This window comes from Panthera tigris, chromosome B2 (assembly GCF_018350195.1).
Source record: "Panthera tigris isolate Pti1 chromosome B2, P.tigris_Pti1_mat1.1, whole genome shotgun sequence".
NCBI lineage: Eukaryota > Metazoa > Chordata > Mammalia > Carnivora > Felidae > Panthera > Panthera tigris.
In genome coordinates, this window is record NC_056664.1 from 53,199,954 (window position 1) to 53,226,167 (window position 26,214).

Here is a 26,214-nt window from a genome sequence, read left to right on the forward strand (position 1 = left end):
CCCACGTCAGGCTCTGTGCTGACAGCTCAGAGCCTGGAGCCTGTTTCAAATTCTGTGTCTCCCTCTCTCTGACCCTCCCCCGTTCATGCTCTGTCTCTCTCTGTCTCAAAAATAAATAAACATTAAAAAAAATTTTTTTAAAACCAGACAAGTAACATTTCTATAAAATATCTACATACACATCATTATTGTATATACTATACATAATATAAAAAAAAAAATAAGTAATGTACTTAAGAGGCCCATGAGGAAAACATGGAGAGATCCATACAGGAGATTTACATAAGGGGTGTGTTTGAGAAAAATGAATTAGCTAGTGGACCAAGCTTTGTCTAGGAAAGTTTTACAGAAAAATTTTAAATCACATTTTATTTTACAAAAGGGAGATAAACTGCCCAAGTGGAAGATAGTTCATTTGAGGCAAGTGGTCCAAATTTTAGTTTACCAGTAAGACTCTCACGAGGGGTTTGATCATGCATGTGCATGTATTTTATAGTACAGGGAGACAGTGAGACAATAAACCTTTTTGCTAAAGGAATCCAAACTGAGGTGAAGTAAGAGCTCAGGTAGAAATAGTTTTCTCTAGATGTGTATTGTATACACATTTCAGTAAGCCTCTTCTTACAATTCTCTTTTCTAAGCTAAGTAACAGCCATTCCTTTGGCTTGTAACCTCACGTACCCCATTTTCCAGGCCTTAATCTTCATGGCACTCAGCCCCAAATTGCCCACAGCTCTTAAACTGTTGAGTCCACAACTGGCACCATGTTAAGAGTCTGAGGAAAACATAAAAACTTGTCTCATGGGTCTTATTGTTCTACTACTAATTATTCACCTCCTGTCACACTTACTCTGCAAACCTAACTGCCAGATTTCTTCCCTTTCCTTCCATTCTCTACCAACACTCTTGACTAATTTTAAAACAGCACCTCTTGTTTGGATTACACCTGAGGTACAGTCAATTCTCCCTGACAGACATTCTTCTGAGTTTTCACTCTCTCCCCATCTCTCTCTTGTAAGTCAAATCCAAATTCTACAATTCCCCATAGTATCCAAACCAAATCTAACACTTCAAAAGCAGGACTGTCATCTTTCTTAATATAGACATTATATATTTACTAACAATGCCAAGTATTGCATCAGCCTTTCAGGCAACCCCATTACAAATCCCTTTTCACCAAGGTTAAATTTAAATAACACATCCCAGACAAGTAAGAGCCATACGTTTATTTGGGTTGAATTTCACTACATTAGAACAGCCATTCTCCAAGTTCGCTAAATCTTTTTGGATCTCCATGTCACCGCAAATGCCAAAATAAATTCCAAAAGTGAAGTCAAGAATTAAAATTCTCAAAAATCATAATACAGTAAATGAATACAGTAATGTTCAAAAAAAAACACTGGAAGAAATAACAGAACATTTAATTGTGACAAAATTTTACATTACTAGAAATTAAAACAAAACTATAAACCAAATAAATAATTAAAAGAAACATTTACAACATAGATGTCAAAGAATTGATTCTCTTAGTGTATAGGAAGCTCTTACTAATCAACATGAAACATACTATCACTCCTATAGAAAAGGACAAGAGGAAAATCACTCTGTCAGACTTCTATATTCAACTACCACTTAAAATTTGTACTTGAATAGGGGCAGCTGGCTGGATCAATCAGTTAAGCATGCGACTCTTGACCTTAGGGTTGTAGATTCAAGCCCCATGCTGGATGTAGAGATTACTTTAAAAAAATTTTTTTTAATCTTTTTTTTCCTTCAAGTAGGCTTCACAGCCAGCGCAGAGCCCAACACAGTGCTTGAATTCATGACTCTGAGATCAAGACCTGAGATCAAGAGTTGGATGCTTAAAGACTGAGCCAGCCAGGCACCCCAAAAATAATCTTTAAAAAAATTCTACTTGACCATCTGATAAAATTTTAATATATCCTAAACCAAACTCTTAATTTCCCTTGCCCTAGTTTCCGTATCCATCCTTCCACATCTCACTGGAGTCTCCTTTGACTTCTCTCCCTCAAACTCAGGCAGGGTACATCATCAAATTCCATCAGCTCTAACTTCAAAATACCCCCAGAAAGTCGCAGTTCTCTTTGCCTCACTACTTACTATCCTGATGCTAGCTGCCATCATCTTACTCTTGGGTTATTTTAAGAGCCTAACTGATCCTGCTTGTGCCCTCATCTCCCTAAAATCTATTCTCAACTCAGAAGTTAGAGTACTTTTGTTTGTAAGTAAGTTACATCACATCAGTCCTTTACTTAAATCCTCCAGTGGTTCCTCAGTTCACTTCAACTGAAAGCCAAAGTCATCACAATGGCCTGAAGAACCCTATTTGATCTCCCCTCCTTTCTCCCTCCTATGTACACAAATTCATCTCCTACTAACTTGCCCCATCCCTCGTATTTGTAGTTTGATCAAGTCAGGTAACTTTGAAATTCCCCATGTGTGTTGACTACTTCTGTAAAGTTGAACCCTCCATAGACAGCTAGCCACTTTCTGGAATCTCTAGATGACACAGGGGTACAATGAAGGGGTGGGGGTGGGGACAAAGAGGGGTGCTGCATCATGGAGTGGGGCTCATTGACCAATCTATTCTTCTGTCTATTGGTAGCACTGTGCTATCAATATTCCTGAATCACTTAAGCCAATAATACAGAAAACCAACTCCAGATTTTGACAGTTTATTCTAGCTTACCTTTCTCTCTCAGTAAATGTGATGGCCTTCACGGAATCTTAGAAAATCAACATTGGACAGAACATGGGCCTCATCTGGCACCATCTTCTCATTTCCCAGATGAAGAAACTGAGGCCCATGAAACCGAAGCATTTTTTAAAAGCAAAACAGAGGGCAAAACAGGCTCAGATCTCTCCAACAGCCAGCAAGGGCTTTGGTTTCATAAAGTACTTTAGTTCATGAAGAGTACTTAATAATGACAGAAAACAGACAGAAACAAACACTACTACAAAATCATAAAACAGTCCTATATATTTTCATAGTAGGCCTTCTTTCAAAAAAAATCAATGTCATAGCAGTATAATGTCTTTACTAATAGCACTACTCTGAACTACCTAGCAGGATATAGAAATATTTCCGCTGCTTCCCTCTATATAATGATAGAATAGCAAAATAGTAATATGCTCAGACACTGCTGATAGAAATCGAGAAAGGAGGGGAAGAATTTGAAAATCGCTCTTTCATTTTGTTTGAAGGCATTTTCCTTATGAAAATTAGTATTTCTCCAGAATGGAATAATTCCTATTTAAAGCTTTAGTTGACTTGGCCTGGTTATGTGAAAGAGATTCAAGCTGCTTATTGAAGGGGATTGCACAGAACCAAATCCAAACAAAGCAGAATTCCCTTCAAATTGTTCCATCCAACTTTCCTTGGTCCAGATGGCTTCAATCGCCAGCCAGAGACTCCACCCACACCTTCCCACTCCCGCTGTGCACTGGCCCTGGACACACACTAATGACCTTCAGCTGTTCTGGCTCCCAGACTCACTTTCTCTTCCTGCCCTGACTCCTATCTCCTACAGATTTCCTACAGGGAAAAGGAGAGATTTAGGAAAAGTTGCACCTTTGGGTAAACAGATTAACATTAGAGAAACCGTTTCTTATTGCTGCTGTAACGAATTACCCCAAACATAATGGCTTAAACTAACACACACACTTGTAGTTCTGTAGGTCAGAAGTCCAACATGGCTTTAGGGAGCTAAACTCATCATGTCAGCGGGCCTGCATTCCCTCTAAAGGTTCTAGAGGGAAAAGTGCTCTTTCCCTTTACCAGCTTCTGGATGCTACCAACATTCCTTGGACATGGACACCTCATCCTGATCTCTGCTTCTGTCATGACATCTCCTCCCCTGACTCTGACACCCCTACCTCCCTCCAATACGGATCGTTGTGATTATACCGGCCACTCAGATAAATTTCCACAGGATAATCTTTGCGTCTCAAGATCCTTGATTTAATCATGTGTGCAGAGTTCCTAATCAATACATTTACAGGTCTTAGAGATTAGGATGTGGACATTATTCTGTCTTTTCTCTAACATCAGATATTCTCTAATACCATCTAACCTCTCATATCAGGTACTATGTACCTATCCCTATAACTATACATAAAGTCATATACACATACAAACACATACACATGTACTCAATGAGATGACATAATAAATCCATTAGCTTAGATAAAAGTCATAAAGCAATATCCATGATTATTAGATCAGGCTTATTGCAACTAGTTTCCAGTACTTCATTCGTGACAAAATATTTAATAAGGAAAAAAAAAAAGCAAACTAGAGCTGATAGCCTGTGAAAAGCTTGCTCAGCACTCACCTCGATATATTGAATAACTTATACTAAATTATTATTATACAATTAATATTAATTCTATAACTAATTTAGTACAATTATAATTTAATACAATTGTATATAGTTATAATTTATATATATTATCTATATTATTGAATTTATATTGTTAACATATATTAATTATATAGTAATATATTAATTATTACAATAATATATTAACATACATTAATATGTATTCGTGTATATTAATATATTACATATAATATTACTAATATATTAACATAAGTACTTATATAACTAATATTTATAATTATATAACTAATTAATATTATTATAATTAATTGTTATACTAAATTATTATTACTAAATAATTTAGTAGTGCTCTCAGAGGAGCTCTGTGTCATTACGAGGTGCCAGCAGATGATATTTCAGCATATCGTGTATCTGCTTCGAGGGGGAAAGCACCACAGCTACCAGTACCCAGACAGAGTAGGGCCCAGGAAAGGGTCTCCAGGGCATCCCACCACCCAGTGTGATTAGGGAAGAGTTCACACAGGGCCTCAGGCAGCACCATCACCGGGCCGCGGGAGTCACAGTGAGGAATGCCACCAAGTGACATGACACTTTAAGTTATGAAGTGAAAACAGCTGGGATATAAGAAACTCCGAGGAAAATGTTGCCATGTTACAGGAGTTGAGGCTAAAGGCAAAGAGGAGATGTTAGATTAAGAACCTATTTGTTTCATTCAATTCAAATGTCTGATGATACATTTTTCACCTTCTTTCCCACAAATTGCTACCAAGCTACTTCTGTACTTACCAGCTTGGCCTACAACGGCACAGAAAGATTCAAATGCCCATGCTATATACCAATGTCCTCCCACCTACCTAAGGGTTTTCTTCCTGAAAACATCCATTATCGCCCAAATCAGGGATATTTTCCTCCTCTGCCTCATTTTCATCATCATAAAAACATGTTACAACATGTCCCATCTCTTAGGTTTTTTTTATTTTGAGAGAGAGGCACAGAGACAGAGAACACTCAGGTGCATAAGTTGGGGGAGGGGCATAGAGAGAGGGAGGGAGGGAGAATCCCACAAACTGTGACATTATGACCTGAGGAGAAACCAAGAGTCGCAGGCCTAACTAAGCCACCCAGGCACCTCTCTCCCATCTTTTAAAAAAACCCTCCTTTTATCCCACATCCTAACCATGCAACTGCTCCATTCATCTGTTCCTCATTCTACCCCTCAGAAAAAGCATCTATATTCAGTCATCATTTTACTTCACACTTTCTCTTGAACCCATTTCAATCCAGCTTTTATACCCACCTTCCCTAAACCCCATTTATCAAGGGCCCCAATACCTCCATCTAGCAAATTCAATGGACTAGGCATAGAGCTCATTTTTCAAAACTTCTTAGCAACAATGACGCAACTGAGCACTCCCTTCTCAAAATGCTTTTTTCCCCTGGCTTCTGGGGATGCCACCCCCTGCTGGTTCTCCTCCTACTTCATTGGTCTTTCTTTCCCAATTTCCTTGGCTGCATCTTCCTCCCCTTTTTCCTCTAAAGACAGCCCAAGGCTCAGTCCACTGCCTTCTTCTCTTCTCTAATCTGTGATTACTCTCTAAAGGATCGCATCCACTCTGGTGGCTTGATATAGATAAATCTACAAACGAAGGAGTCCCAACTGTGTACTTTCATTCCCTGAACTCACATCCCTGAACTCAAGATTCCTCTAATATCCGAGCAAGCACCATGGGCATCCTAGGAGCAACAAGGCATTCTCTCCCAGGGCTGTCCAGCTCAGTAAGCTGTTCACACAAAGATCCTCAGAGTCTTCCTCAACTCTTTCTCTCATGCCTCACACCTAATTTGACAGCAATTCTGGTCAGCTTTACATTAAAAAAAAAATCCAGAATATGACCACTTATCTTCCCTTTCACCACGTCAACCTGTCCAAGCCAGTCTTACTTCTCCCTTAGAATCTTGAAATAACCTCCCACACATCTCCTGTTTCCACTCTTGCCCTATATAATCTACTCTCCACATAATATTCATATTTATCTTTCTAAAACATAAGCCAGGTCAAGTTACTTCCTATCTCAAAATTCCCAAATGCATTGTCATCACACTTAGAATGCATCCCAGTGTGTCAGTTGAGCAGCACCACCCCAGCCACCCAGCAGCTCCTCAGCTCTCTACAGCTTTAGTGCATCACCATTTTGTGACCTGACTCCCTTCTCCAACAATCTCTCTCCAGAGAGGCTCACCTGTGTACCATTTTCCCACACAAAACTGGTGTATGAGACCCCAGCACATCACTACTTCTTCAAAAGTTGGCTATATTTTTGTATTGAATTTGTCAGCAAACCTCTCTCAGGAACTAACAAGCTCCTCTATCCTGATGGTTGGGATAGTGATAGTCTAACATTAGGCTGTGGTTCCTTCATTCCTTAAATATTACTGACTCACAATACACACCTTCCCATCTTTCACGCAAGAAGTTAATGTTTCATGATAAAGAGATATTTTGGATGACAATTATCTAACATTTAAAAGCAAATTCCTCATGTTTATTTGCTGTTATAAACATGCTGACAGCTGAGCTATCTGAAAATATTTGCCTAGAATGCTTTAAAGTAGATTTGCTTTATGTTTCCTTAATTCAAAAATCTCCCTCAGTTCTCTTGAAACTTACAAGATACTATTTTTTTAGTCAATATATTCCAGTGCACGTATGTTCTTAGGAAAATATCACTTTTAAAAAGATCTTCAACTTGAAAATTGCCATAGACATGAAGGAAAAAGACAAAAAGATTTCTGAACCTAGCTATGCATCGATACTCATTAGACAACTTTTTAAATGTAACAAAGATGCATGCAATTTGGGGATAATGCACCTAAAAAGTGACTGGAAAGCTGATCCTATTGACCCAACCAGGCTTAATGTTCCCCTCAGGTTAACTAAACTTCAGACAGCCTTCTTCCTGACCCTAGGCTCCTGATCTCCCTCTTCTTAGAGCATTTATACTCTAGAAAATTTGTCACTTTCTCTGACCCTCTGAGTGGCAAACCTTTTCAAAATTTCTTGTCAGTTTTGCAACTAGCAACGAATGTCTTTCTCAAGGACCTAGGAGCCATCCCTTTGAAATACACTCATCAAGAAAGGGAAGTACCCGGATCTTCCAGTCTCTGAGGGAGGGTAGGACCCTAACTTCGAGAAGTGCCAATTACCAAAGACAGTTGCCCTAATCACACAGGAAAACATCTGCCAAACTCAGGATAACTCAATTCCTGCCACCCCACTGATCACCCACCTAAAGTTCTCCAGTACTTTTTCACTAGCTCAGGCCAGCACGCAAGAACCCTTCCTTTGTTTCACTGAGTAGAGGTCAATCTCTCTCCCTATTACAACAGTCTTGAATAAAGTCTTCCCTGCCTGTTTAACTTTACCCAGTGCAGTTTTTACTTTGACATAATCCCAGTACTGGAGATGACTAAGCTTTCAGTACTCACAGGCTTACCATCTTGACCAGATTGTCCAGGGTAGCCGGGGTTTCCAGGCTGTCCAGGTTCACCCTAGAAAGGAAAAAAAAATCTTCAGTACAAAATGACAAACCATAATGATGCAATCAGTCCACTTCAAGGTTCAAACCAATTCCATTATTTGTACCTCTCTGTATGTTAAAAAACAAAACAAAACAAAAAAAACATAAGTCCCAAAATAGGGTTAGAAAAATGCCATATTTTAAACACCCACTTTACCAAATAAAGGCTTTTTATTATGCAAAATGTTCAAGGATTTACTTCTGTGAGTATATCAGGTATAACAAGTGAGATACTTTCGCTAATGTAAAATGTCAGTATTTATGGCAGGACATTTTTAGAATTCTAAACAAATTAAGTGTCCTAGCAAATATGGTTTCAATAATAGCCATCTTTCATTTGTAAGTCTACAGTCTTTATTCTAAATGTTACACTACAGATATCAATGACCTATAATGTCATAATTCAATTCACAATTTTTTTTTTTAAGTCCACAGGCTCTATGATCTTACACATGGGACTCAAGTTTAAAGCTGTATGACACTCATTTCTTTTATTCCAGTCAATGTGTTTCTTTAATAATGTTAAAATTTTTAAATCTGAATATTTACATGAGAGCATAGCCAAGCCAAATCAATCTGCCCAACCCCCACAGTCTTTAACACATTTAATACCTAGAAATGAAGACATGACCTTTGCCTTCACAATCCAAGGATGTCCAAAGAACACTATTCCCTACAATATGACAATTCACCCAGGCACATTTTATGGAACTCTAGTATGTTGCCCAATGGCATTCAGATGGTCACCACCCATAAAAAAGGGAACGTTTTTTGTGAGGTAAGGGAGTTGTATAATTTAATTCTAAGAAATACTTCAAAATTAATGTATTAATCTATTACTGAGTCCATGAGATCCACATGGGGCATCTTGCTTAAAAACATATACTATCAGTAAACTCCTGCCTAGAGGTAAGACAACTGATTTCAGTTCAATAATTAATTATTTAAGAAATCATTCACACAGGACCCTAATAATTGTAAGTTAACTAAACACCAATACTAAGGGTACTTTCACAGAGCCAGATCTGCTAGTCTGAAATACTACTTCAGGCTACTGGTTAGGGAGATTTGTTCCTGAAAAATGGAACAGGAAAAATGGAAAGAACTATGTGAACTCTATTAAGTGGCCAACGAAGGAGGGATGGGCTTTTTCACTTAGGAACTGCCCACGAGGCATAGCACAAGGAAAGGCTAAGAAAAATGGAAATGTCATTTTTAAAAGAGAGAAAGAATAGCTACAAATCCAGGGAGAAAAATAATGCTGAAACATGTAATGTCTTCCTGAAGAGACAGAATTTATAATTCTAACCCAAGGACTTCCATTAAGGAGTAACACTCTGGTTCTCTAGGTAGTTAGCGTTTTCTCTTTTTTTATTTTTTATTTTTAATTTTAGAGAGAGAGAAAGAGAGTGAGTAGGGGAGAGAGGGAGAGAGAGAAATAATCTTAAACAGTCTCCATGTTCAGCATGGAGCCCTACATGGGGATCAATCCCATGACCACGAGATCATGACCTGAGCAGAAAGCAAGAATGCGACTCTTAACTGACTGAGCCACTCAGGTGCCCTGAGTTTTACTGTTCTTATTATGAGAGGATCCACCTTCATCTCTGGCCTCCCTGCCATCCTTTATCCATGTTCAGATCAGACCTGAGGTCTTTCAACACATTCCATTTTTTTTTTCTCTTGGCAAGAAGTTTTCCTTCCTTATCCAGTTAAGAATCAATTATTCCTCCCCTGTTATCTCTCTCTCTCTCTCTCTCTCTCTCTCGAAAATAAACACTAAAAAAAAATTATTTTTAAGGGGCGCCTGGGTGGTTCAGTCGGTTAAGCGTCCAACTTTGGCTCAGGTCATGATCTCACAGTTCCCAAGTTCCAGTCCCGCATCAGGCTCTGTGCTGACAGCTCAGATCCTGGAGCCTGCTTCGGATTCTGTGTCTCCCTCTCTCTCCCTCTACCTGTCTCTTGCTCTCCTCTCTCTCTTGAAAACATTTTAAAAAAAAGAATCAATTATTCCTTTTTACTTGATGTCTTTTTCTTTTGAAATGCGATAGCAGCTCTTAACTGTTTCCTTATTCTTAAGTAGAATTCTTTCAGTTTTTCCTTGATTAGTCTGCATTTATCATTTGAACTGAGACTGTGCAAACTCTTCCTTTTTTGGCAGAAGAGGCAGGGGTTGAAAATGCTATCAAGTAGAGATTCAAGAACTATTTGCCAGTTGATTTATTTTAAACTTTTTTTAAGTTTATTTATTTTTGAGAGAGAGAGAGCACAAACAAGGGAGAGGCAGAAAGAGAAGGAGAGAGAGAGAATCCCAAGCAGACTCCGCAATGTCAGCTCAGAGCAAGAGGAGGGGCTCAAAACCATGAACTATGAGATCATGACCTGAACCTAAATCAGACACTTAACCAACTGAGCCACCAACGTGACCCTACCAATTGACTTAAGTCAAATTTCCTGTTAATGACCCTCTTTATTTGCAGCATATTAATCATCAGCAAAATCTAGGATACTAAAAGGATCTTAGAGGGTTTATTTTTTATGACAAAGCTGAAATACAGGTTTGGGATAAGAAGAAATGAGATTTGTGGTTTAATGCTGCATAAAAGTACAAAACATACTTAACATTTTAAATAAATAAAAACTAGGTTTCAAGACAAAAAAAAAAAATCACTCACAAGATAAATCCAATGTGACTTTGTAAGGACCATAACACTGGTGAACAGGCCCCAAGAGGGAAAATAATCTCTTTTTCAGGTTCTATTATTTCTGGTAGGTTTTACTGGTTATTTTGACTATTGCCCTACTATTTATTTGCAAAAACTCAGGAAGGGTTGGTGTTGTTTCCATAAAATTGGGAGAATAAAGTAAAACACTAATTTTGGAGAGACGACCAATCAGAATAAAAATTCAATTGTATTACTGTAATAAAAGCTGATGCTCAACCTTTGTTAATTATATGCTACACACTGCTGTAAGAGATTTACATATGTTAAATTACTTAATCCTTTTAATAATCCCATGACACAAGTAATTTCATTATTCCCATTTTCTGTATAGGACAACTGAGGCCCGGAGGGTTAGGTCACTTGCTTACGGTCACACAGCAGTAGTGAAGATGTCACTTGAACTCAGCCAATGTAGGCCCAGAGTCCATGCTCCTAAACACCACTGTCCCTGCCCACATTAAAACGCATACACTGATTAGAACCAGACCTGCGGACTGCTAGGAAACTTAACATGGAAAACAATTTCCAAATACATTACACGAGACGTAGGGCCTATTGTACAACTGTGACTAAATTCCCAATCCAGTTTCTTCTAATTTAGTTGAAACATTTGCACATTTTGAATTTTAGAAACTATGTGTTCAGCTGAAAAGCAATACTTACTTATGTTGAACTGAACTCGTGCCACAGGATTTTTGAGTTGTTGACAGGGGTGGAAATGTCATGGACTAAGCTAAAACATCTCTGCATCTGGCCTCTCAAGTCGTGTAAGTATGAATAATTAAAGTAAGAAACAGTTGTGCTTGCAGAAGCAAGCTAATAGTTTAAGTTGCTCATCTGAAACAAAGGTCTTTGGAGCCCTTCACCTAGGCCCACATCCCAGGTATTCAAGCCCTTTTCTCAAAAATCCTTGTGCCTTCATGCTCCCCTGAAGACTTGCAGGAGTCCTGACCTACGACCTATTCCCTCCTCCCAAACCAACCTCTTCCCTCCCTCAAAACTCAAACACCCACTCACAGGCTAGAAGGAATCCACTTAGTCTGGGGAAATCTACATAAAAATGTGAATGCCCGGTGGCCCCTGAAATTTTCCAAAGGCTTTTGTATTTTAAACAGAGGATACTTTGATAGCTCAAAGAAATCCCTAATCAGTGGACTGATGAGGGTGAAACAAAGGAAGTCAATAGAGATAGATACAGCTGGAGAGGGGGAGGCAGTAATTTCAGAGGAAAGGATTAGTAAGAAATTGCTCCTTCCTAAAAAGAGGACAAAACGCCTTCTTTCCACTTCTGAACTAATAGCTCTAATATCAAGGTTAGATCAAATGTGGGAGTCTGCCCCCACAAACGTTCCTATGACTACTCAAGTGGAGAGAGAACCTGCCAATCACAAAGGTCTTTTGAAAGGGGGTGTTTGTAAATTGGGGATTGCCTGGATCTCCCATAGCACAACAAAGGCATTCCATCCCACACAAGTCAACTGGGACGAGGGGTGAATCTTATTTGTTCAATGATTTCATAATTCATTAAATTAAAAAACTACCACCATTAAGCACTGTTAGACACTGGAATTTCAAAGGAGAATTTAGTTTTTATTAAATGTAAAGTGCTTGCGTAGAAAAATTATTCCAACAGGTTTATTGGATCCTCCCTATATTTGACATTAAGAATGCAAAATGAATTAGCTATTCTTTAAGGAACTCGCAATCCAATAACAGACATATATTTCTATGCTTTTTATAGAGTTATAATGCCATGGTAAGTCTAAGTACAGGCTACCACAGTTAATTTGACCTAGTTTTCCAATAGGGTTGTCCTATCTTTTGGAAACTCAGAGAATTCTAAACAGATGACTTTCTTTATCCTAGAATAAGCATTTACCCACCTACCCACACAAGAATTTCACCTCAGTTTCAGTCTCAGGCCTCAACTATCAGCTCCCAGAAATCTATTTCTGGTTAGCAGGAATACTAGATCTGTTTTTCACAGGTAACTCTATTTGATGGTTATCTACAAAACTTTCCAGAGAGCATCAAACAAAAATGCGCATTAAGTCTCAGTTCAATCTATAAGTAAAAACACTTGATCTGTTTTAGTTCCAGTTCTGCTGATCTAATTAAAACCCTATTAATTCCCCAAGCCAGAAATTCTCTAAAGGAAATACAACTCAGAGTGTTGCTAGGGATTCTGTTTTTCACATGCAGGTCCCTGATGTGGGCTAGGAACCACCTCCAGGGGAAAGAGCCCTAAAAGGATGGAAGAGTATGTGTGTGTTCCTGTTCTCCTGCCAGATTTTCTGAAGAAAATGGAAAGCAGATCGGGAAGGCACGCCAACTTCAAGATTGGTGGAAAACTGCAATTTCACTTAAAGTAGTAGGTGGCAAGAGTGTGAGATTATGACTAAGAAAATGAACATGAGGAACACATGGAACTTGGAAACACTGGATATCAGAGGCTTTACCAGATAAGACAAAGGGTGCTCTGGAACTTTGCTGTAGAAACATATGTGAATAAAAACTGATGTCACTTCAAGACACCTAACAGATCACTAATAAAGATTCAGAAAGCATCAGAGGCATCTGATGTCTCCCCAAAAGAAGACAAACCTTAAGATACCCTAGGGGTGGCCAGAACCTCCCTGGGAGTCAGGAAAGCACTCTGGGCTTTGAGAGGTCAGATATAATGGGACTCTCATTTCCATATTATATATCTTACAGATCAAATAATTCTTATGTATAATATTTCAAGTTGAATTTATATATATATACATATGTATATATATATATATACGTGTATATATATATATACACGTATATATATATATACGTATATATATATATATACACGTATATATATATATATATATACGTATATATATATGTATGTATATACATACATACGTACATACATACACATAAGCCCTGCGTGGGGCTCTGCACCGACAGCACAAAGCCAGCTTGGGATTCTCTCTCTCTGCCCTTCCCCACTCACTCAACCCCCCCAAAATAAATAAATAAACTTTAAAAGGAAGAACACTTAGATTAACTTACCTAAATGCCATTTAAAAATACTTTATAATAATAAATTGATTATAACATACTGAAGTCAAATTCCAAACCAAATAGATTTTCTTTAAATAAAATAATGAATGTGTACTTTTATTTCTTAAATTATATTTGTTTCTTGATTTTAATGCTAGGCCTGGAGTGTGTCATGAGCTATCACATAAAAATGGACAGGAGAAACATGCATAAAAGATAGGAAGAATTAAATCAGATGAGCAGTTTAAAATCTAAAATTTTCAGTGATGGTGACTAAAACACTTAAGGAAATTCCATCGAAATGAACATCAGAATTCATATTTATTGCTTGGTCACCTCAGGCAATAAATGATCAATACACAAAACACTCTTTTTGGCTAGGGAGTCATACCTGCTTCCAAGTTAGACATCATTTTTATTTAAGTGATACTGTAAAATACTATTAAAAGAGTAAGATTCACATAGAGTAGACAAACCACTTAACATCTCAGTATCAGGCTGGGTCTAAGTGATGCCACAGTAAGTATTAACTTACACTTAATCATTCATATTTAATAGCATAGAAACATGTTCAAAATATTTAGTTATATAAAAAGTAACTAGTTGAGAAATAGTATGCACATCATGGCTCCAATCACATAAAAATGTATAATACGCAAATAAATATGTAAATGTTTATATACACATACACACAATTAACATATATACACACACAAATCAATATATGCAACTGGAAGATGTGCATATATGAGTATCACTAATAGACCTACTCCCCCAAAGTGATTATCACATAATTAAGTAAAATTAATAAATCTCTATATGCCTGTTTTTTAGAATTAGACATCAAACATAATGTTGAAGTCAATTTTAATATTTCTACTTCAGTTTTCTATCTGAAAGTCATTTCTTTTTATTTTTTAAAAAAAGTTTTCTAATGCTTATTTTTGAGAGAGACACAGAGAGAAACGTGTGAGTGGAGGAGGGGCAGAGAGAGAGAGAGAGAGAGAGAGAGAGAGAGAGAGAGAGAGAGAGAGAGAATGAATCTGAAGCAAGCTCCAGGCTCTGAGCTGTCAGCACAGAGCCTGACGCGGGTCTTGAACTCACAAACTGTGAGATCTTGACCTGAGCTGAGGTTGGACATTTAACCAACTGAGCCACTCAGGCACCCCCTATCTGAAAATCATTTTGACAAGCTGAGAATTTGGAACACATCTCAACAAATGCCCTTTCTTCATTTACTAATAAAGTTCCCTCACTTTACTGTGGGCCAGGGGAATCAGTTCTAGGTTCAAAGGCACTTATAGATTAGAATATGCTTTTTTAAAAAAATCACTAAAAGTCAGGTTTTAAACTGTTCTAAGACACTAGGTAGAAATTTCAAAAAAGGGTCAGTGGTGCCTAGGAATTTTGCGCATTTGCTCAGCTCTTTTGTTTGTGGGTTTTAACAAGAAAAGCATGTTAGGCAGTACTCACTTTGGGGCCTTGCAGTCCTGGTTTTCCTGGAGGACAAACACAGGGAGCTGGAGTAGAGCCTACATCACTGGGACCGTTGAGGCACTACAAAGACAGAAATGGAAATAAACAACAAATGTGGGAAGACACATACATATGCATGTGTACACAGGTATGTGTATGCACCTGCATGTCTGTGCGAAATGGTAAAGGTATCTCACACTGACTTTCCAATTTTATTCAGACCAATCCAATACGAAATTCTGAATCACAAAAAGCTATGAAAACGAAATACACTCCAACGACATAAAAAATGAGTTCTATTTGTCTAATATACTCACAGTTGATGGAAGCAAGCTAAACAGTCCCACAGTACAAATACTACCTTAAGGAGAATAATAGTTTCCAGGCCTACCTCACCATTCTGAAAGAAAAGGAAGAACAAATGGGTTTTAAAAGATGCTTTTAATTTTTTCTAAATTTTCTTCCTAATTTACAGATATTTCATTGTCCAGGTTCCAGATACATGAAGTATTGGAACCGGCAAGAGTTAAAACATTTGCTTGCAACTATCCTTAAAAAAAAGTACCTATTTGTACATGTTATGGTAACATTTACAGTAGGATAAAGTAAGGAAATGAACAACAATGACGAGTGAAAGGAGTGAACGAAAATGCCAAAGCAGCTTGGTATAATGGCCACTCAGGAGCAAAAGTACCTCGGTGAGATTTATATGCCCCCTCGAACTTTCTGGAAGTCATTTAAGAACCAGAGGAAAAAGCCAAAACACATCTGAGAAAGTCACAAATTCCATACATTAAATTTTATGCCTTTTACTTTAGAACTTCTCACTCAACAATCTGTTTCTCAGTGAATAACACATGATTTTAAATAGGTTAATAATCTTTCCAAACAATAATAAATTCAATCAGAAGATAAGAAAGTGGGAATAAGATGCAAAAGGCAAACAGGCCCCATGAACTCACACCTCAGAGGAAGGGAAGAGACATAAAAACACAAAACAGTGGCTGTGAGGACTGAGAATCCACCATTTAATCCTGGGTTTTCATGATGTGGAAGGGTAATGGTAATGGCCATCACATCGATGAAGAAATATCAACAAATAAGTATATAAGATGGACTCTCAAATGCAATCACTCATTAGTACTTTTAGGAGAGATTAGAGATTCATGTTCTAAGCTATAAATATCTAAAATAAAAGTTACGGTGTTTAAACAACTACCTATCTAAAAGACCAAGAATGAATTATTTCTAAAAGGTTCCATGTTGGATTTTATTATAGATCCTTCATAGGCACTGCTCCACATCCTCAAGTTTTCAGAACATGTGGATTTGCAGATTATTCAGTTTGATAGGAAAAAAGGAGATAATGACAGTATGACTTTACAAACTAAAAGAACTATAGCATGAGCTCAAATGTCACTGGAAACTTTTACAATATTCTGCCTTATTTGCATTACAAATATATATATGTGTGTGTTATATATATATGTGTGTGTGTGTGTGTATATGTGTGTATATGTACATATATGTATATATGTGTATGTATATGTACATATATGTATATATATGTGTATATATATGTACATATACACACACACACACATATATACACACACACACACATATACACATAGGCTCAAGGAGAGAGGGATTGATTACACACACACACTAGGAGCAGACATATATAATCAGACTAATATTTTAGCTTATAATTATTTCCTCCTAACACATTAATGAATATAGCTACATAAATAGAAAGTGGCTTATAACCTAGAAACAAGAAAATCTTACTTAGGTAACAACAACAAAAAGAAACCTATATATTCCTTATGGTTTGAGAAAACGTGCTGATGAACAGGAAAATCAATCACTTCCTATTCTTCAGAATTATGCTGTGTGGGGTATTCTGTCCACACATTTAATGAAATATAGAAATGTATTTACACTCTAGATATTCAGACAAAGAATCCTATGTTTTTCTAGAGCAGGCCCAGCCCTGCTTCACTTGAGTACTGGAAATATCACATGCTGAGATGTGTAAAAAATACTTCCTTGTACTCTTCCATTCCTATGTGTACAGAGATACATTATAATTTTATTTCAATTATGAAATATGTTTTAATCAATGTAACTTTATTTGCACTGACAATTAACAAACAAATTAATGCTGTATATTTAATTAAGGTTCACACATTATCTGTCATTTGTTTATTGCTCTGAAAGTACTGAAGCAACACTTGGGGGAAAATAATCCATCCTACTCACAAATCCAGGAATCTCGCATGCCGTCTCTCTGTTGTTCTGTTCTGGGTCACAGTAGATTCGCAACTTCTGGACATCAAACTAGGAACAAAACCACTCAAGTTAAAATTGAGGCACAAGCTAATGGCTTAATAAAAGCAACCCAAATACATTAGCTGTTATGTAAGGTTTAGCACTCAGCTAAAACATAAAAACACTAAATCTGAATACCTAAGATACAGTTTAAAGATGTGATGCAACATAATTCATAAAAAAAACTCTAGCACTAAAAACAAATCTCTGATGTCCTTCAGGAACCCAGTGGAGCTTTTATTATTATCTCTGTATTAAGAGCTAGTCTAGAGAGCATTTCCTAGGACACTTAAAAGCTTTCCCAGGCTTTCTGTGTTTATCCTAAATCTCTGCAACATTTCTGATTACAATAGAGTCGGCTTAAGAAGTCATCTTTCATTTCAGACACTTAGTTGATGGCATGGAGTGTTATGTGATGAGTAGGCCAAACACCTGTTTCTATTTAAACACTTACTACAATTTGACATGTAACATTAATACAGAGAGACCATGTGCGTAATTTGGATGTGACAGTCTTCCCTTAATAGAAACACAGCGGGAAAGACACACCTTTTCAAACAAAGCATTTTTCAAGAAATGGCTATCTTTTTATACACACACTTCTCAAACCACAGATAGATACTCCAGCTTCAAAAATATTCAAAAATATCAAAAATTAGTTTTAAGAAGAAAGAACACCAAGATGAATTCATCTTATTGTATCCTCACAGCTGCAAACAAATTTTATAGCCCCTACTCACAGCTCCAATCTTACATTTTCTTTTCCAAATTCGTTATCTCCTGGGAAATATGAAATTAATGTTTCCTAAGAATGTAGAATTCTACCCTTAACCCAGGGGAACATTTTTCTAAGAATTCCTATAAAATCTATTAAGTCTAACTTTGCATTTTAATACACACTCAAATACAAAATCCCACTAATAAACTGAATACATTTTAAGTGTCTTAAAGGAATTAATAATTAAATCAAATGCAGTTAAATGTCATAAATACTACCACAAAGGACAGCAAGAGCTCCACTTTATACAATGCAAAAAGCAAATCATCGTTCATCTACCTGAACGGTTTCTTCTTTCCCAGAATACTTTCCAATTTGAGTTTGCCCGCTGATGAAGATCCCTAAAACTGGATGTAAGGGCTTGTTTTCAATCTGTTGATCATCGATATACAGAGTTACATCTTGTTCTGTTACTAAGAGACGAATTTGATGCCAGCCTTCATCAAATAATGTCTATAGGAAGAAAGTATGGAACATTCATGAACAAAATGCTAACCATCTTTCATTTTCTTTGTTCCCATTCCTTCGCTGCCAACCATAAATCCATACCACATAGACGGTCTGTACTATATACTAATTCACCTTGACCCAAGCTGGACCTTAAAAGCTACTTATTAATTAATCCCCATTTTCCATTACATATTCATTACATATTAGTAGATGTATCAATTTCCTGAAGCAATTCCTTCAAGGTCACAAAAAAAGTTCCTTATGTCTGAATCCAAATGGCTTCTCCCATTCTTCATCCTATTTACTTCATTGCAACTTTGCACCCTTAACGAGTCCATCTTCCTTGATATCCTCATTCAACTTCCATGATTCAAACCATCTTGATCATCTTTGTTTCTTTTTCTCCATTTGCTTATTCTGTTTCTTCAAAGGCTCCTCTTCCTCACCTGCCCTTTGATGAGGTCATTCTCCACAGGTTTGTCATTGACCTTTTTCATTCTCCCCTTTGATTATCTTACCCACTTCTACAGGACAATTATTACTTCGATGGAATAACTCCCATATCTACATCAACAGCCTGGACCTCATTCCTACATATGGGACCTACAATTCTAATACTGGCTAGTATAATTTTACCAGGATATTTCACAACCAGCCTGAGAGAATGTGTAAGCAAAATGAACTTGAACTATCCCCAAAACTTTCTTCCTTTCAGTTTCCCTCAGATAATAACATCTTCAGTTTCTAAACTGCAACAAGTGTCTTTACCTCTTGCCCTCCCCTCAGTTCCAATAATAACCAGATGCAAAGTTCTACCAAATATGTCTTTTGACTCAAATTCACTTCTCCCCTTCCATTCTCATTACCATCGTTTAGGTTCATGGATATCTTGCTTTATCTAAATAATTTTCAAACACATCTCTAATCCTGCTCTCTCTAAGCCATTCTTCATACCTCTACTACCATTAATCTCTCTCACTAGAATTTCATCAAGAGAAGATACCACATCTTATTAATTTCTGGATTCCCAGGACCTATGCCAATTCCAGGAAAGAAATGCAAGTATTCTTTGTGAAAGCAAAAGGAGGAGAGTGAGCTGCTTTGACTAGGGCACACCTATTAAAGACTTTTAGATGGAACCCTGTCATCCACTGAATGAAGTCTAAAACCCTGTGTATGGTTTCCAGGTCCCCATAAATTGAGTTCACACCTTGTTAGCTCTTTCTTTCATGTATCTTATACTCCAAACACAGGGGTCACCACTTTCTACCCTTTAAATAAAAACCCTGCATTTTATTATACATGATTACTCAATACTGAAACACCGACTTACATATCCTTAGCTCTCTTCATCAAAATCCTATTCGTTCTTCAAAGTCCCATCCAAAAAGCAGCTCATTAATAAGTCTTGTCCACATTTTGTATTAGAATCCACCTTTCCCTCTACACTCCACTAATACTTAGTACTCCTATTAGATATCAGAGACCTTCAATCTTCCATTATATATAAGTTCCTTCGAGGTATGAAATATGCCTTATTCATTTGTGATTTCTTACAGAACCTAGCAATTTGCCTTTAATAAAAATAAAGTTTTTAAAAATTTAATCTGCTTACCATATGAAATTGCATAGATGCATAATTTCATATACAACCTTGTACACTTCCTAAATTATACAATATAGTGTTAGACTACCATAATTATAATAACGACCAAAACATAACTGTTTTTATCGCTACATCTGTATTCCGAACATATTTGACTTGGAAAATAAACTTTTATTTTTAGTTTATCAATTTTATTAAATACAGCTTCCTTCTGGGGAAACAAAATGTCCTCCCAATAATTGTGAATTCTTTACCCATTATCTACCTGTATTTGATGTTCTAACAAATGTCTTTATCTCAGCATTTTGTAGGACATGGTAATGTAAGGACAACCAACCAGACTTTGAAACTGACAAGACTTAACTTCAATTCCTGATGTCAACACTTACTAGCTGTGTTATTTTGAGGTGGGATTTAATATCCCTGCATTTTTTTTTCTGTCTGTACAATGAGAGCAATACCTTCTTCCTTGGGTGGATATTATAATTACATGCTCAGGGCATCTAGTAGTAGGCACTCAAAAAATGTGAATTAGCCCCACCCCTTAATCCCATTTAAGAAATAATTTTCCTTCAGGGCACCTGGGTGGCTCAGTAGGTTGAGAGTCCAACCTCGGCTCAAGTCATGATCTCACTCCTCATGAGTTCCAGTCCTGATGTCTCACAGCTCAGAGCCCTAGAGCCTGCTTTGGATTCTGTCTCCATCTCTCTGCCCCTTCCCTGCTTGCACTCTGTCTCTCTCTCTCTCTCTCAAATATAAATAAATATTGAAAAATTAAAAAAAAAAAAGAAACAAATTTCCTTCATCTGTTGCTTTTATTCAGTAAAGCAACATTAAATTATGAAGTCAGTATCTTTTCAGCCATGTTAAAATTATGGCTCCCTTCCTCCAAACACACACAAACCTGCTAATACCACCATGAATACCACCATACTCATACCCAGGCATATTTACCTTAACTTGGGAGTCAGCAAAGGTGACCACCTGTGAGCCATTAATTATGCTGGTTGTTGTAAACAGTAATGTTTTATCCACACCATTTAAGGTAACTGCTATTTGTGGCCTTCCATCAATGGTTAAAATTCTCCATAAATCCCACATTTTCTTGACCTTAAATCTCTGAGTGGAGACAAATACATATGATGGAGGAAGACCTTCTGGGAAAACATTGCTAGAAAAAGAAGAATATGCATAAGCTTAAAGAATTCTCAACATATCTACAGACATACCAAAAAAAAAAAAAAAAGAAAAAAAAGAAGTCAGATCAACACATAATGTCATAATGTTTACCTTGTGAATTCTGATAAGTCAACTTTAGCTGTTACTTCATATCCTTTTATCTTTGTTGGTGAAAGCGGGATTCTTTTCTTAACCTTTTTCTTTACTCCCAAGCCTAAAAGAATATCAAACCCTTTCTCATCACGAGCTGCGACTGGAATTCGTGTTGGACAAACAGATTCTACAAATCCAAAGCAAAAGCAGTAAACGTTAATTAGTCACAGATTACTTCGACAAAGAAAAAATGTCAAAGGAGAAATATTAGAGAAAATAATAAAATCTGCATATGCACACAAATGGATGTAAATGCATTGTCTGAAAAAATATGCAGGAATGATTTTGGCATTCGAAGTCTCAAAAGTCTTTTTCCCCCTAAAAAGGGATAAAAGTAAAACAGAAATATAAAAGAAACACTTGCTAATGTACTGTTTTAAGAACAACACCATGTTGATGTTTTTACTTCACTATTTTGAACACGAAGCAACCTGTTACCAGTGGGGTAGGAGAAGACTGGAATGGCATTCACAATTCTCATCCAGTATTTGGTGTTAATTTGTCACATGACCTTGCAGAATTCTAAATTTCTTGGATCTAGGAGATGAACTCTAAGATTCCATTCTTGCATTCACAGCATTTGAGGGGTAAAAAAAAGTAGGTGTCGTTCTTGATATTCTTTCCAGTTTAAGCAGTTAATAATTCCACAGTTCAAAGCACATTGTTTCTATTACTCTGGAAAAAACTGTGGGTCTTTTCTGTTCATGAAAGTACTCAAAATGAGGCTATTATCTCATCTATTATTAACTATATTATTACATTAATCATATTTATAAATAAAGACTATTTCCTTAAGAAAAATCATTAAGATTTCTATTATACAATCATCTATATGTTATAAAAATATGGCATGCTTTTTGCTGAGAAACTAGCACCTAAAATTACGTGGAAAATTTTACATGGTTGAATGCAATTAAGCTGTTCTGTAGATATGTTGCAGTATTTTCGGATTCTTCCAAAGTCCTCATATAACATACATATTGAGCATGACTGCTTACATTTTATAGAGCAGCTAACAAAATAAAACAAGAACTCCACTAAACATACTTTAAAACAATCATTCTTACACAACATTAAGAAGAGGGAAAAGTATCATATTTACAATACAATAAAAAGTAATGAGATGGATTTTATGAGCCTAACACATACAGTCATAACTTACACCATAGAATATTGGAAATAAAATAAAGGTTTGATAGAAATAAAATAAAAAGTATTCCTGGAAAAGGAGGGACATTTTTCTCTTCGGGTCTTAAGTTTTGAAGTGACCCAATGAATTACAACCTTCTTTCTCTGGTAAGCTTGGACCTAACTTATGGGGAGATACAGGAATGAGGCAAACACGTTGATCCAGTGAGCTTCATGAGACTGCACACCATGATTAACCCCCACACCATCCCAGCAACGCAGGGCTCACTTACTCCCTCTCCCACCTCAGAAGCAGGGTCTGACCATTAAGCTCATACATGGTCTACAGAGGAAGCCAGAATACACTAGCTCCCCAGGCTCACTGACTCAAGGAGAAGAAAACCAAAGGCACGCTGCCAACCATGACCGGTGACGTTTAACAAACTCACTAATCTGAAAACTCATTTTCTCATTCACTGGTAAGGAGCTAGAAAGGGATGAGAGAGGTCAGTAGAGTCAGTCTAGTTGAAGTTACTCCCAATGAAAACATGAACAGCAGGGAATGTGTTCCTAATAACACTATATTCTAGAGTTTAAATCATAAATCAATCAAATTAAATAATTCCTGTCATGATGCAGGGGTTCTTTTTTGGCAGGCGGTGGGGGGAGGTATGCAGAACAATATATGAAGCCTCATTTCAGATGCATTTGATTTAAAACTATAAAAAAAAGAAGGTCAGCTGGAAAGAAAATGTGTGAAACATTACATCATAAGAATATTTAGATCTGAATTACTCCTTTGATTTGCTTTACAAATGAGAAATTCTAAGATGTTAGATAAAGATCTCAGACTTCAAACAAGAACCTTAGCTTTAGACTTAAGCCTCTCTCTTAACCTCTCCTGAACCTCTGGATTATCATCTGTAAAGTGGGAACAATGATCTCCTTCACAGGGATTGTCTGAGGATCGAATGTGATGTATGTGAAAGTGCTTTGTGACTCCAAAATGGCCCATAAGTGCAGGGGATAAAGCAATTACTGTGTTCATTCTTTTGCTATAACAAAGTCCTTTACACTGTATTGTAATCCCCACAATTTCATGGGGGAACAGTGTAGCATGGCTTGTGAAATCAAGAATGTACCATACAGCCATGTTTTCATTACTTATGCACATCTTATTAGGAAAAATGTATTTAACTATATTTTCTTGAAGGTAATTTTTCTCCCCAATTTGTTCACCTGTAAGGAGAACAGTAAGATATCTTAATACATGGGAACTGAAAAAAAAGGTAGTTGAGATGCTCCGATACCAGTATTATGTTTGTATATACCTAGTTATAGGAAACTGGTAAAAGAAGCTTCCATACATAAAATGTTATGTTTTATAGATGGAGCAATTATTTTATGTATGGAACAACCAACAGTTCTGCACAAACTTCAGCAGAAACCTAGGGAAATAATTTCCCCCATTGTGTAGAAAAAAGGAATATATGCATAAATATATAAACCACATCTAGAGAGAAGTATGGAAACTGGAAATAAGAACTGAAACGTGGAACTTATTCTAAATACGAGGCAAGTCAAATGCTAAGAGAGACTCGGTTGGGAGCCTGTTATAACACCCACAATAAGTAATTAGAACAATCTAGACATACCAAGTTATTTTAAAGGAATGCATTCAGGAACAAGGGTAAACAAAACAGAAGACCTAACTTCACAAATGATTTCCTATACCAACTACACAGTTTCAATTTCATTTTACACTTATATGTTCAGAGTATTCAGAATAGGAATGCTTTCTGGGATGAGCAAAGATTACTCTATTTCTTTTAAACACTAGGGTCCAGCAATGTCTGCTTTTCAGTTTGGATGGCTTATTTTTGCTTTTCTTTCTCTTGCCTTTGGGGATAATTATCTAGAAAAATGTTGCTAGAGCTGATATCAGAGATATCACTGACTATATTCTCTTCTGGCAATTTTGTGGCTTCAAGTCTCACATTTAGAACTTTAATCCACTTTACTTTAGAATGGAAGAAGATATTTGCAAATGATATATACAATAAAAGGGGTTAATATCCAAAATTTACACAGAACTTATAAAACTCAATACCAAAAAACAAACCAATTAAAAAATGGACAAAGGACATGAATGGACATTTTTTTCTAAAGAAGACATACAAAGAAATGAAAAGATCACTGATCATCAGGGAAAGACAAATCAAAAGTACAATGAGATATCAACTTACACCTGTCAGAATAGCTAAAATCAAAAAGACAAGAAATAACAAGTGTTGGTAAGGAACAGTGTAGAGGACAAGGTAAATTGGTACAGCCACTATGTCAAACAGTACGGAGGTGACTCAAAAAATTAAAAATCAAAATGCCATATGATCCAATAATTCTGCTACTGGGTAGTTACCCCCCCAAAAAACAGAAATATGAATTCAAAAAGATTAGATGCATCCCTATGATTGTTGTAGCATTGTTTACAATAGCCAAGATATCAAAGCAACCTAAACGTCCGCTGATACATGAATGGATAAGGAAAATGTGACACACACACACACACACACACACACACACACACACACACACACACACGAATATTACAGAGCCATAAGAAAGGATGAGATCATGCCATTTGCAACAACATAGATGGACCTAAAGAGTAGTATGCTAAGGGAATTAGGTCAAAGAAAGACAAATGCCATATGATTTCACTTACATGTGGAATCTAAAAAAATTAAGTAAAATAAAATGAAGAAATAGACAAAAGACAGAATCAGACCTGTAATTACAGAGGACAAACCGATGATTGCCAGAGTAGAGGGAGGTAGGGAGATGGTCAGTACAGGTAAAGGGGAGTGGGAGACATAGCTGATCATGTTTTAATAGTGTCATATAATGGCAGATGGTAGATACACTTGTGGTGAGCATAACATAATGTATAAACTTTTCCAACACTATGTTGTACACCTGGCCTTAAAATTACACTCAAATCAAAAAATTTTTAAATGATCCATAGAACACAGAAAAAAATACTTGCTTTTCTATTAAATCTCAGGGCTTAGTAATATAATACAGTCTTACCAAGGTCATAAAAACATGTTTTATTTAAAATTCTGCCACAGACAAGGACACAAAACCTATGTCTTGAGTCTAACTAGAACAAATTCCAGCTATACTTTTCCACCTATAAGTTAACATCATAGGAACACTAATGAATACATTATTCCAAAATATATCTGGCCTACTTTCTAAGTGCCTATTTAATCTAATTCCACATTGCCACATTATTTATATGTTGCCCCTCTCCAGAAGTCAAATATTTTATTCAGAACAAAGGAATTCTATCAAGATCTGTGGTCAGAAACCAAAAGTAATTTTACTGATCCACACCTGA

The 26,214-nt window shown here is 36.6% G+C and overlaps 1 protein-coding gene across 7 annotated transcripts in view; it reads right to left on the reverse strand.

Moving 5' to 3' along the window:
* The window catches only part of COL21A1 (collagen type XXI alpha 1 chain), a 172,036-nt gene that overhangs the window by 82,381 nt on the left and 63,441 nt on the right, over positions 1–26,214 (reverse strand). For 6 of the 7 annotated variants that reach the window (XM_042986589.1, XM_042986588.1, XM_042986587.1 and 3 more), the window contains exons 4-10: positions 21,642–21,810; positions 21,306–21,522; positions 18,575–18,748; positions 17,449–17,526; positions 15,575–15,583; positions 15,181–15,264; positions 7,851–7,913 (exon numbers count right to left, since the gene is read on the reverse strand). In XM_042986589.1, coding sequence (XP_042842523.1) covers positions 7,851–7,913; positions 15,181–15,264; positions 15,575–15,583; positions 17,449–17,526; positions 18,575–18,748; positions 21,306–21,522; positions 21,642–21,810 — 794 coding nt within the window. The remainder of the gene's footprint in view (positions 1–7,850; positions 7,914–15,180; positions 15,265–15,574; positions 15,584–17,448; positions 17,527–18,574; positions 18,749–21,305; positions 21,523–21,641; positions 21,811–26,214) is intronic. The other variant, XM_015543553.2, reaches the window with a different exon arrangement.